This window comes from Chiloscyllium plagiosum, chromosome 19 (genome assembly GCF_004010195.1).
Source record: "Chiloscyllium plagiosum isolate BGI_BamShark_2017 chromosome 19, ASM401019v2, whole genome shotgun sequence".
NCBI classification, from domain to species: Eukaryota; Metazoa; Chordata; class Chondrichthyes; order Orectolobiformes; family Hemiscylliidae; genus Chiloscyllium; species Chiloscyllium plagiosum.
This window is the reverse complement of record NC_057728.1, coordinates 63,004,823-63,018,620: the sequence shown is the minus strand read 5'-3', so window position 1 is coordinate 63,018,620 and position 13,798 is coordinate 63,004,823. Positions and strand designations below refer to the sequence as shown.

Below are 13,798 nucleotides of genomic sequence, written 5' to 3'. Positions count from 1 at the left end.
ACTTCTACCCCTAAAGAGATTCCAATGATCCAAAAATGTGAATCCTTCCCCTATACACCAGCTCCTCAGCCATGCATTCATCTGCTCTATCCTCCTATTCCTGCCCTCACTAGCTCATAGCACTGGGAGTAATCCAGATATTACTACCCTTGAGGACCTCCTTTTTAAATTTCTGCCTAACCCTCTGTAATCTCCCTTCAGAATCTCAACCTTTTCCCTTCCTATATCGTTGGTTCTAATGTGGACAATGACCTCCTGCTGGCCCTTCTCCCCCGTGAGAATATTCTGCACCCTCTCTGAGACATCCTTGATTCTGGCACCATTGAAACAACACACCATTCTGCTTTTTCTCTGCTGGCCACAGAAACATCTGTCTGTACCTCGGACTACAGAATCCCTTAACACAATTGATCTCTTGGAAGCCGACGTACCCCTCATTGCATTACAGCCGTCTCAATACCAGAGACTTGGCTGTTCATACTGAGAATCCATCACTCCCTACATTTTCCAAAACAGCATACCTGTTTGAAATGGGTATATCCACCACAGACTCCTGCCCTAGGTGCCGACCTCTCTTACCCTTCCTGGAGTTAACCTATCTATGTGACTGCATCTGAGACTTTCCCCCCCTTCCTATAACTGCTATCCATCACATACTGTTGGTGTTGCAAATTCCTCATCGGTTCTATCTGTCTCTCCAACCGTTCCACTCGATCTGATAAGATTCGTATCCAACAGCGTTTATGGCAGATATAATCCGCAGTAACCCTTAAACTCTCTTTAAACTCCCACATCTGACAAGAAATACATATCACTGCAAAGGCCATTTTTGTTCCTTCACAATCTACAGACCCAGAAAATAACACTGTCTTATTCCTCTACAAAACACTGCCCCAGGTTAAATTAATAGCTATGGCTTATATTTTAAGTTTAATCTCCAAAAACATATAATCAAGAAAGAACCAACTATACTCACTAATACAGCCTTTCTCTTGGACAGACTTAAAACAACAATTAACTTATCTGATTCTGTGTTGTGAACTTCGCCCAAACCGATTCCTCCAAGATTAGTTGTGAAATTCACTGTTTGTTAATTTTCCCAGGTGCACTCCGATGTCCAGTGACACATGAATTCAAAAACAGCAAAGGCAGTAACTGTGTAGGCTCTCTCTCTCTCTCCCCTGCACTGTCCTCACCATGTGCTTCCTTTGTCTGCTCTTCTCCCTTTTAAAACTGCTGTTGTTTTGACTTTTTTTTTTCCAAAGTTCCAAAACAATGCAACAGCATATAAAACAGTAATTGCTGCTCCTGGGAAATCACCTCCAGCACCTAAAATACCTCAAAAAAAGGAGCAGCTTTTACAGCCTGAAATTTTTCCCATTCTCCATCTTGGATTACCCAGAATCCAATAAAAACAAAAATAGAATCATAGAATCCCCACATTATGGAAGGGCACTCAGCCCATCAAGTCCACACTGGCCCTCTGAAGATCCTCTTAGGACACTCCAGAGGTGACCAGGCCCTACCTTTCCACCCTGCCTGTCCTCTTTCAATTGGTGGAAACTCACGCTGAGGAGGGTCAATTGATTCCGGCAAGAAGACCCTTGCTATATCAGGGCTGTCCAAACACAAAGTCACCAGACCAAACCTCCAGGGCCAATACGCTCCATTGCTGAGCAGGTGCCTTTCCTGATAAAGAGCTTATGCTCAGAACGTCGATTCTCCTGCTCCTTGGATGTTGTCTGACCAGCTGTGCTTTTCCAGCACCACACTCTTTGACATGGTGCCTTTCATCCCAAGTGCAGAACCAGGGCCTATACTGAGACATAATGGGAAAGAGAGGAGAAAGGAACACCTATTGTGGGCTCCATGGTGACATGGGTGACAATACACTGTCCATGAATTCTCATGTTTGTATAAATTTCTTTGCATCACCCCCACGCCTGTTTGTCTCTCTGTGCAGTCCTGACTGTAACTGTGTGACACCTAACTTCCTATCCGCACAGGATGTCCCATGGATCAATGCCTGTGTTGAGAGATTGCTACAGCATCTGGAAACAAGAGTGCACAGGGTCCTGCTGACACCATTATAACATCCCTACTCTTTCTCTGGTCTCTGTGTCCAAAATGGTTGCAGTGAATGAGTCTTGTGCAGTCCTTGTGTAATGCTGCTTCCCACATCAATGCCTCCCTCACAGGCCCACTTCTTCCTCATAGTGTACTTCTGATTTTCAGAGAATGGAAGGCAGCAAGGCGCACTCTTCATCCGGTGGCTTCCAGCCTCTGTCTCTATGTGCCAGTGAGGTCCGGAACGTTGAGACACCCTTCGTAATGAACACTTCCTGAGAACCCCACACATTTCACAGCGCCCTAGCTCTTCAACCAAACCTGTCGACAGGACCCCACACCTTTCCAACCAAGCCCCTGGAGTATAAGGTGACTGTGCCAGGTGCGGTCATACATTGTCTCCTCCTTTGAAGCCAGGGTGTCCTGATTGTGCATAACCCCCCACCCCCACAGCCTCCCCTGCCCATCCATGCTTTACTATACCTCCCCCACTATTTGTCTGTTCAGAACTGTCAACTCTCTTCTCACCTGCAGCCCCTAATTCTGCTGAATACATTCCACAGAATGATCCATAGAATCCCTACAGTGTAGAAACAGGCCCTTTGGCCCAACAAGTCCACACCGACTCTCCAAAGAGTAACCCACCCACACTCATTCCCCTACTATCCTGACTAATGCACTTAACCTACATATCCCAGAACACTTGGGCAATTTAGCATGGCCAATTCACCAAACATCTTTGGATTGTGGAAGGAAATTGAAGCACCCAGAAGCAAACCATGCAGACACAGGGAGAATTTGCAAACTCTACACAAATAGTCGCCCGAGGCTGGAATCGAACCTGGGTCCCTGGAGCTGTGAGGCAGCAGTGCTAACCACTGAGCCACCATACCGCCCTTCTGACTCTTCTCCCAACAACAGACTTCACCCTTCACTCTTTTCATCTTAGCTTCTGTGGATGAATCCAATGGGATGATCATGGAATGATGAGCTAATCCCATAGCCCTAGAGGGGAAGTGCCAACACCCCTGACTGATGGCTGTACAATGTCCTAACTGCATTAGTACTAATCCCCAGGCTGTCCACTGTGGAGCCACAGGACTGACCGTGACCCAGTCCAGTCCCTGCTTTGCAGAGGCACAGACCCTGACTGGGAACACTTCGACCAGAGTCTGACCATCACTACTCTCCTGGACTGGCATTGGAGGCTGCCCCTTGACCTACTGCCCAGACCCCCTGACTGAAGAGTGAAGTGTGCCCCCTAAGACTGACACACAACTGCTTTCTTGTTACATGTGTAGGGAGTACACTGCTGGTACAAGTGGGGGTGTGAGATTGACATAACACACTGCCGTACAGCAAGAGGACTTCATTGAGGACTGATGGTCAGCAAGGGAAGCTGCCTGGTTATGTGTGTATGTAACTGGCAAAGCAAGGCAAAGCATCGATACTGTAAGCATCTGGGTCAGTGCTGAATGAGTGAATGAACTGCCCTGAGATACAACCTGAGATGCTCCAGTTCATGAGTTGGATGATTGTCCATGTGCACAAAGCACTGTTAAAGTGCATCTCAATGCAAGTTGTTGGTGTGACCTGCAATGTATGTTTGTGCCTCCTTAGAATCTTGCAAATAGATTGGAGAAGTGTCCTGATAGTCATAAGGTTGGATGAGGCAAATGTTGGGCATTAATATCTATAACGTGGGGTGCCCATGGCTGGTGCCTGTGAGATATCGTTTGGTGCTGAGCCACAGGGACGCTCCTGAAGGGTGGCACGGTGGCTCAGTGGTTAGCACTGTTGCATCACAGGGACCCGGGTTCAATTCCTGTCTTGGGCGACTGTCTGTGTGGAATTTGCACATTCTCCTCACGTCTGCGTGGGTTTCCTCCAGGTGCTCCGGTTTCCTCCCACAGTCCAATGATGTGCAGATCAGGTGAATTAGCCATTCTAAATTGCCCATAGTGTCAATTGCATTAGTCAGGGGTAAATATAGGGTAGGGGAAATGGGTCTGGTTGGGTTACTCTTCGGAGGGTCGGTGTGGACCTTTTGGGCTGAAGGATCTGTTTCCATACTGCAGGGATACTAATCTTCTAATCTAATCTCCTCACAGCCAGCAGTGAGCTGCCGTCACAGCTACTCACTCCGACTTCTACGGCAAAAATTCTCCATGTCGAGTTTGTGAGAAAGGAAGCAGAATATTAATGAGATGGGTTGGACCATTAACAAAATGCTCAACAATTCCCCTTAATCGGCAACTCACTGCTATCTAGTGAGAAACTTGCCTCAATGTTCAGGCAAATGCATAAAAGATGCAGCAAGACATTCCCAAAGCTGAGATGGGCCTTACTGGTCCAATTCTGGCACAAATCTCACCATGGCCCCATGTTGCTTAGATCCCTGCAGGATTCCACCCATAATTTCTAAACAGTCAATGGCCTCTTGGCTGAGTATGCAAGCAATTGGCTTGCTCTGTCACTCGTAACTTGTTAAATTATAAAATCCTGACTCACCTTCAATTGTTCTTGTTCATTTCTTCATTCAGGGAAATGGCTGGCCTCAAGAAAAAGACAGCAAGACTGTTCATCCACCTAAAATAAAAAGGGAAAGATTAGCAAAACAGACAAAAAAAGTGAAAAAGTGTTACAACAATAACAGAAGATATATTGAAAGGTACAACGAAATACTGACATTTCAATTTGCAAATCCTCATACTTGATAATCAATAGTTTTAAACTTAAAAAACCATTAGAGTCTTAACAACCCATCGCATAAATGCTGTCAGATTACTAGGATATTACTAGGTAGAATAATGACTGTCTTGTCAGGTATCTATTTCAAGTCATAGAGATGTACAGCTCGGAAACAGACCCTTCAGTCCAACTTGTCCATGCTGACCAGTTATCTTAATCTAATGTAGTCCCGTTTGCCAGCATTTGGTCCATATCCCTCTAAACCCTTCCTATTCATATACCCATCCAGTTGCCTTTTAAATGATAAAATTGCACCAGCCTTCACCACTTCCTCTGGCAGCTCATTCCAAACACGCTCCACCCTCTGCGTGAAAGCGTTGCTCCTTAGGTTCCTTTTATATCTCCCTTTCTATGGGGCAACTTAGCATGGCTAACCCACCTTACCGGCACATCTTTGGACTGTGGGAGGAAACCACAGCACCCAAAGGAAACCCAACACAGACATGGGGAGAATGTGCAAACTCCACACAGACAGTTGTCCGAGGGTGGAATCAAACCTGGGTTCCTAGCATGGTGAGGCAGCAGTGCTAACCACAGTACTACAGTGCCACCCTATCAGTCCTTAGTTTCCTCAAGTTATCCAATGAAACTCAATGTAAAGTTCAAAGTTTGTGAGAAGATTTGTAGCTTGGGTGCTCGTTGCTGTGGTTCTGTTCACCGAGCTGGAAGTTTTTGTTGCAAACGTTTCGTCCCCTGTCTAGGTGACATCCTCAGTGCTTGGGAGCCTCCTGTGAAGCGCTTCTGTGGTGTTTCCTCCGGCATTTATAGTGGCCTGTCCCTGCCGCTTCCGGTTGTCAGTTTAAGCTGTCCGCTGTAGTGGCCGGTATATTGGGTCCAGGTCGATGTGTTTGTTGATGGAGTTTGTGGATGAGTGGCACTCCATCAACAAACATATATTTCTTTTCTGTGGTGGGTTGGTAGGCCTGTCCCTGAGACAGTGAGTGGGAGCTGCATGCAGAGTGAAGGACGTGGCTTCTTCTGGAGATTAGGGCCAGCAGCAGCAAAGTTCCTCCAGTGATCGGGGTCACTGGCAGCAGATTCAAGATGGCGGTGCTGGCAAGGTGACAACTGCAGCCAAAGCAGGACCTTTGGGATGGCAGCAGCCTGGCCTGGCAGTGGTTGCAGTTGGTTCAGAGCAGGGACTCCTAGTGTCGGCGGGGCAGCAGCAGAGCCAGGACTCTTGGTTGCAGGGCAAGTGTGAGTTCAGTGGCTTTAGCGAGGAGGGCCCAGTGGCAAGGTGATGGTGCCTGTGGTGTGGCAACTCCTATGTTATTGGGTGTGGCACAGCAGATGATAAGGCAGTCTCTCTTTCAGTTACTGTAGGCTAGGTGTTATTGTGGACTGGGTTGGAAAGACTGTTATTCTGAACTTTTTATTTCTTCATTTTCCTAATTTTTTCCTATGATCGGTAATGCTGGACTTTTCATTTGTTTTTTTCCTAAGACTTGGTCCTTAACCATCTTTACCCTTGCACCTAAGTTCGCATCGTAATATGGAAACTTGTAAATTTTCACTGTACTCATTTGAGTGCATGTGACAATAAAGCTAATTTAATTCACAATTCCATAGGGTGAAGATAATTCTTCTCATTTCAGTCCTAAACCTATTCAGTATCCTTGGATCTGGACTCCCTGGTGATCAGGATCATCTTTCCTGAGTTTAACCTGTCAAATCCTGTTAGAATTATACATGTTTCTATGATATCCTCCCTTTTTCTTTGAAACTCTAATGAATATAGTCCTAATTAATCCAGTTTCACTTCATATTATGGTCCTGTCATCCCAGGAATCATTTCAGAAGAAGGGCTTATGCCTGAAACGTCGATTCTCCTGTTCCCTGGATGCTGCCTGACCTGCTTGCCTGACCTGCTGCGCTTTTCCAGCAACACATCTCCGGCTCTGATCTCCAGCATCTGCAGACCTAACTTTCTCCTCATCCCAGGAATCAGTCTGGTAATGATGGTGTAGTACAACTCAAACAAAGAGTGACTTTGTCATTTTGGCCTCAATGTCAGAGAATATTGCATCTGGGTCCAAAGATGGAACTGTCATCAACAATGCAGATATTTTTCATCAACCTGGTTAGGCTTGTTATCACTCACCTCCCGAGTAGGTGGCACTTAAACCCAGGTTTTCAAAACCCAGAGAAATGGACATCACCACTGCACCACAATAGTCACTCATCAAACTATAAATTTGTTTAGAGAGGAGAGTTAGAAAAGACAGTAAATACTTTATAGTTAATTTGCGATTATAGGTTGTTTTATTTTACTCATGGGACATGGGTGCTGTTGGCTGGGCCAGCATTTATTGTTTGTCCCTAATTGCCCTTGAGAAGGTGGTGAGGAGCTGCCTAAACAAAATAAAAAGAACTGCTCTTGCTGGAAATCAGAAACAAAAACAGAAATTGCCAGAAAAACTAAGCAGGTTTGACAGCATCTGTGAAGAGAAAGCAGAGTTTCAGGTCCAGTGAATCTTCTTCAGAATGGATGATAAACATGATGAGCAGACTTCTTAACCACTGGTTGGTTAGCGCATGATAAAGTCATGGGTTCAATCTCCATACTTCCAGGTGAGAGTGTAATGAGATGTGTGTTTGAAAATCATGAGGGGCATTGAGAAGATAGTCAAGACCTTTTCCCTCAGGGTAGGGGAGTCCAAAACTGGAATGCAAAGGTTCGAAGTGAGAATGAAAAGATTTATAAGGGTCTTAAGGGCCAACTTTTACACATAGAGGGTGGTGCACGTATGGAATGAGCTGCCAGAAGATTTTAGAGGTATATAGGCCAAATGGGACTAGATTAAATTAGAATATCTGGCCACCATGGACAAGTTGGATTGAAAGGTCTGTTTCCATGCTGTACACCTCTATGATACTGCACTATGACATGTGCTGTGGGGTTGACGCACAATGCCTTTATGGAGGGAATTTTAGGATTTAGACCCAGAGACAGTGAAGTAACATGATATATTTTCAAGCCAGGATGGTGAGTAGCTTGGAGAAGAACTTGCAGGGGGTGGCATTCCCATTTATCTACTGCTCTTCTTCTAGATGGAACAACTAGGACATTCTTACTTAATTTTAGTGATCACTTAAAATGTTACAAGAAAGAATTTTGACTATGATTTACCAGTTATTTTGGTTGGTGTATCTCAACAACTTGCACTTATATACAGCCTTTAATTCAGAAAAACCAAACCTCTTTGACAAATGGCAACCTGGTCAAATATTAGGAAATTCAAAATAAAAGTTAAAGAGGTGTTTAAGAAAACATAAGAGGCAAGTAATTGTCTAAGTACTGAAGTTAATTATCTGTAAACTGTCAAAGTCTGGGCAATAGGAAAATTCAATGAAAGAAGGCTCGTGTGGCTGGAGGACTGTTGTAATAATTGTATGGCTGTCGGAGATTATAGTGATAGAGAAATCATCAAGAGATTTAAACTTGAAATTTGGAATCAGAATTGGGGAACTTATAGAGTTGTTGAGATGTACAGCATGGAGACAGACCCTTGGGTCCAACTTGTCCATGCTGACCAGATGTCCTAACCTAATCGAGTCCCATTTGCCAGCATTTGGTCTATGGCCCTCTAAACCCTTCCTATTCTATTCCAGTTTGCAAGGATAGCACTTCTGGGCAATTAGGAATATGCAGTTTCAGAAAACAGCATTATCAGCTGATGGCTGCAATGTCTAAAAGGTGAATTGAATTAATTTTATTGAATTAGCTTTATTGTCACATGCACTCAAAATGTGCACAGTTAAAAGTTGATAAGTCGCCATTTACAGCGCCATCTTAGTACAAAGGTACAGCTTCTTCAGTTACAGTGGAACAATGTCACCAACACGCGGCGCCATTTGAGGAACAGAGTAGCTAGATACAATCCTTAGTTACAGAATAGAGAAATGAAGGAAAACAGTTACATTACAGCTAAACACAGCATAACCAGGTCAGAAAACCAAGAAAAGTTAAAAAGACAAACATCACAAAAGGTGGGAAATTCATTATAACAGCATTGATAATGGGAGTGTGTTTTAAAAATTCTTTCATGGACCAGTAGTTATTATCCATCCCTAATTGCCCAGAGACCAGTTAAAAGTCTATTACATTGCTGTGGGTCTGGAGTCCCATGTAGGCCAGGCCAGGTAAGGAAAGCAGACTTCCTTCCCTGAAGAACATGCGAACCAGATGTTTTTTTGTATGACAAGTAATTGCGGCTACATGGTCTCCATTAAATGAGATTTATTTTATTCTTCAAATCAGATTTTTTGGGAGTTCAATTTCCACCAGCTGCCATGGTGGATTTCAAATCCACATCCCCAAAATATAGGATAAATAGACAAAGTCTTTTCCCTGGGGTCGGGGAGTCCAAAACTAGAGGGCATAGGTTTAGGGCGAGAGGGGAAAGATATAAAAGAGGCCTATGGGGAAACTTTTTCACGCAGAGGGTGGTACATGTATGGAATGAGCTGCCAGAGGATGTGGTGGAGGCTGGTACAATTGCAACATTTAAGAGGCATTTGGATGGGTATATGAATAGGAAGGGTTTGGAGGGATATGGGCCAGGTGCTGGCAGGTGGGACTAGATTGGGTTGGGATATCTGGTCGGCATGGACAGGTTGGACCGAAGGGTCTGTTTCCATGCTGTACATCTCTATAACATTCTCTATGACTCTATAACATTCATCTGTGGCGCTCATTAATCCACTGATATCACCACTTTACCACCTGAGTGCCCCAGGATGACATTGGCACTGGGCAATTAATAAATGTATTCAAAATTATGATGGGTTTTGGTTGACTTTAAAGGGAGACACTGTTTCTATTGGGCAAAAGAACCAAAAAGAGGAGAATTTTGATGCAGCGATCCTTTAGAACCCAGGATACACCATTTGAAAGATGGTGGAAGTGAGTTCGATAGAAACTTTCAATGGTACAGCTTTTCCAGGGTTAGCCAAGTAATGACCAGAGAATGGATGCCTGAGGCACAGAGTCAGTAGAGGGAAGAGAGAAACAAAGAGGGTGATAAGAGTTCAATCCTCTGAAGGACCACAAAATAAATCCCAAACCAGTAAAAAGCCACAACTGCCTGGCTGTGTTCTGAGAAGGGCACCTGTGGCTGGGCTCTAGTCCTAATAGGTAGGGAGATCAACTATGTTTGCCCCACAGTATGTAACCCACCTGGTGACTAGAAATTTCCTGTCAGCATGGGAAAGAGGCCTTTATAAATCCCTTAATTGTGTAGTTGTCAACCTGTCTCTTGCAGGCAAGGTCGGTAATCCATCTCTACCTTCTTGACAATAACCCATTATGATGTTGACAAACTATCGTGCTTTCTGGCATTGGGCAGTACTGGGCCAGCCTGACCACGGGTCCCAACCACATCCACTCACTGAAATGCTGTCTTACAGCTCACAAGACAACATAAGGTGAAGAAAAAAAACAATTGATGGGAGGGGAATGTGTGTGGTGGTGGCAGCTCCCTGAAAGTGACTGAAATGAGACCATATCTTATAGGAGCAGAATTAGGCTATTCAGCCCAATGAACCTACTCTGCCATTCGATCATTGGATGATACTTATTAACCTTATTCTCCTGCCTTCTCCCCATAACCCTTGGATTCCTCACTAATCAAGAATCTATCTATTTCAGTCTTAAAACACACTCAATGACTTGGCCGCCACAGCCCGGTGAGGCAATGACTTTCTAACCAACTGAATAGAATCCTCAACTCTGAATCCCAAGTCCCTTTGCACCTCACATTTCCGAAGCCTTTCTGTTTAAAAAAAAATTACGCCTCTATTCTTCCAACCAAAACTTATCACCTCATGTTTTCCCACATTGTATTTCATCTGCCACTTCTTTGCCCATTCACTTAGCCTGTCCAAGTCCTTCCATAGCCTCCCCACCTCATCACTACCTGGCTCTCCACCTATCTTTGTGTCATCTGCAAACTGAGTACCTGCTACAGCAGTGGGAGCAGACAGCCTGATGTCTGCCGGTATCTGTGGGGGAGATTAAGCCAGTGCCAGGGAACAAGTCCAGGACAGCTAAGCATTTAACAAAGACTGTAATGCTGAACTTTTAACTTTACTTCTTTATTCTTCTACCTTGCAACTCAGGTTTCATACCTAAGATGGTATCGAGAATGGTAACTTTATACGCTTTTCACTGTACTCCAGTATTTGAATACACATGAAAATAAAATCTAATTCTAGCAACTGTGCCCTCAGATCGTTAATGTATAATGTGAAGAATTGTGGTCCCAACACTGACCCCTGTGGAACTCCTCTCGTCACTGGCTGCACCCTGAAAAAGACCCCTTTCCCTGCTAGATTCCATAGGAGATTTCAAAAGAGAACTGGATATATATTTAAAAGTGATGAATTTTCAAGAGGGCTACAGAGATAGGACTAGCTGGGTAGCTCTTTCCGGAGCCAGTACAGATATGATGGGCTGAATGGCCTTCTAAACAGTAAAAGTCTATGATTCTGTAAGAAAGAGGCTAAAAATAGAAGCTTGAGGAATTATGGAGTAAAAACTGGATCAATGGCTCCTTATCCTACAATGTATCCTAAAACTATTCTTGAGTTAGAGGTTGAGCTTAAGGAGAATTCTTACAGCATGGAAGCAGGACATTCAGCCCATTGAGTCCACACCAACCGTCCGAAGAGCATCCCACTCAGACCCATTCCCCTACCCTACCCCTAAAACCTTGCATTTCCCATGACTAACCCAACTAGCCTGGACACACATGGATACCATGGGCAATTTAGCATGCCCAATCCACCTAACCTGCACAGAGTCATAGAGATGTACAGCACGGAAACAGACTCTTCGGTTCAACCCGTCCATGCCAACCAGTTATCCCAACCCAATCTCGTCCCACCTGCCAATATCCCTCCAAACCCTTCCTATTCAAATATCCATCCAAATGCCTCTTAAATGTTGCAATTGTACCAGCCTCCACCACTTCCTCTGGCATCTCATTCCACACACGTACCACCACCTGCGTGAAAACGTTGCCCTGTAGATCCCTTTTATATCTTTTCCCTCTGAGCCTAAACCTATGCCCTCTAGTACTGGACTCTCCCAACCCAGGGAAAAGACTTTGTCTATTTATCCTATTCATGCCCCTCAATTTTTTAAACCTCTATAAGGTCACCCCTCAGCGTCCAACGCTCCAGGGAAAACAGCCCGAGCCTGTTCAGCCTCTCCCTATAGCTCAAATCCTCCAATCCTGGCAACATCCTTGTAAATCTTTTCTGAATCCTTTCAAGTTTCACAACATCTTTTTGATAGGAAGGAGACGAGAATTGCACACAATATTCCAACAGTGGCCGAACCAACGTCCTGCACAGCCGCAACATGACCTCCCAACTCCTGATCTCAATACTCTGACCAATAAAGGAAAGCATACCAAACAAACTTACTAACTGTACCTCTTACGCTCACATCCAAATCATTTATATAAATGACAAAACGTAGAGGACCCAGCACCGATTCTCGTGACACTCCACTGGTCACAGGCCTCCAGTCTGATAAACAGCCCTCCACCACCATCCTCTGTCTTCTACCCTTTGAGCCAGTTCTGTATCCAATGTAGAGGACCCAGCACCGATCCTTGTGGAACTCCACTGGTCACGGCCTCCAGTCTGATAAACAGCCCTCCACCACCATCCTCTGTCTTCTACCCTTTGAGCCAGTTCTGTATCCAATTGGCTAGTTCTCCCTGTATTCTGTAACCTTGCTAACCAGTCTTCTGTGGGGAACCTTGGCAAACGCCTTACTGATGTCCATATAGATCACATCTACTGCTCTGTCCTCATCAATCCTCTTTGTTACTTCTTCAAAAAACTCAATCAAGTTTGTGAGACATGATATCCCATGCACAAAGCCATGTTGACTATCCCTAATCAGTCCTTGCCTTTCCAAATACATGTACATTCTGTCCCTCAGTATTCTTTCCAACAACCTGCCCACCACCGACGTCAGGCTCACTGGTCTATAGTTCCCTGGCTTGTCCTTACCATTCTTCTTAAACAATGGCACCACGTTAGCCAACCTCCAGTCTTCCGGCACCTCACCTGTGACTATCGATGATACAAATATCTCAGCAAGAGGCCCAGCAATCACTTCCCTAGCTTCCCACAACGTTCTAAGTTGGGAGATAACCAGCGTACCCGGAGGAAATCCATGTGACGGAGGGTGGAATCGAACCCAGCAATGCTAACCACTGAGCCGCCTACATAAGCCCAGTGAGTGAACAATGGAGTACTGCATTGAGGATGGTGTAACAACCACAGAGAATGCTGGAGAAACTCATTAGCATTTGTGGGGAGATAAATAGAGTTAACTTTTCAAATCTGGTACAACTGCTTCAAAATTGAAAGGTGTCAGAATTTTTTATATACTTTCAACAGAGGAGTAACAAGGAGCCGGATAGAATAGACCGTCAGTGCAAAGACAAAACAGTTGTTAATGGTGGTGGAAGAGAAAAAGTGGTGTAAAATTGGTGCAAATTAAGGTGTGAAAGAGAGAGGTCCTCTGCTGCTATATTCACAGCAGACAAAGAAGAGGTATACTGTGTTACACTTGCAATCAGAAATATTTTTATCATAGCCATTTTGGGAGAAGCAAAATTTCATTGCCAATCCAAACAAGAAGTTGTGTAAAATTCTGTAATGCTACATAGATCAAGAGTCTCAGAAGCCATTTGACCCACACAGAACTAAGAGACACAAGAGGAGGTCAATTCCATGTATACCTATGTTAGTTCTTTGAATGAATAGTCCAATTGCCATCATTTCAACCTAGCTCTGCAAGTGTTATCCAGGTGCCTTTCAAATATTGCTTTCATTATTATTTCATGATTTAGAGATGCCGGTGTTGGACTGGGGTGTACAAGGTTAAAAATCACACAACACCAGGTTATAGTCAATTATTATTTCAAGCAATGCATTCCAGATCATAACTTGCTGT

At 44.4% G+C, this 13,798-nt stretch overlaps 1 protein-coding gene across 11 annotated transcripts in view; it reads right to left on the bottom strand.

The window, feature by feature from the left end:
- mdm2 (MDM2 proto-oncogene) overlaps positions 1-13,798 on the bottom strand; it is a 76,549-nt gene that overhangs the window by 26,382 nt on the left and 36,369 nt on the right. For 10 of the 11 annotated variants that reach the window (XR_006314401.1, XR_006314399.1, XR_006314403.1 and 7 more), the window contains one exon: positions 4,579-4,656. Coding sequence is in view for 5 of the 11 variants with exons in the window: in XM_043708718.1 (XP_043564653.1) it covers positions 4,603-4,656 (54 nt within the window). In the remaining 6 variants the exon portion in view is untranslated. Of the gene's footprint in view, positions 1-1,568; positions 1,820-4,578; positions 4,657-13,798 lie in introns of those variants that run through there. The other variant, XR_006314402.1, reaches the window with a different exon arrangement.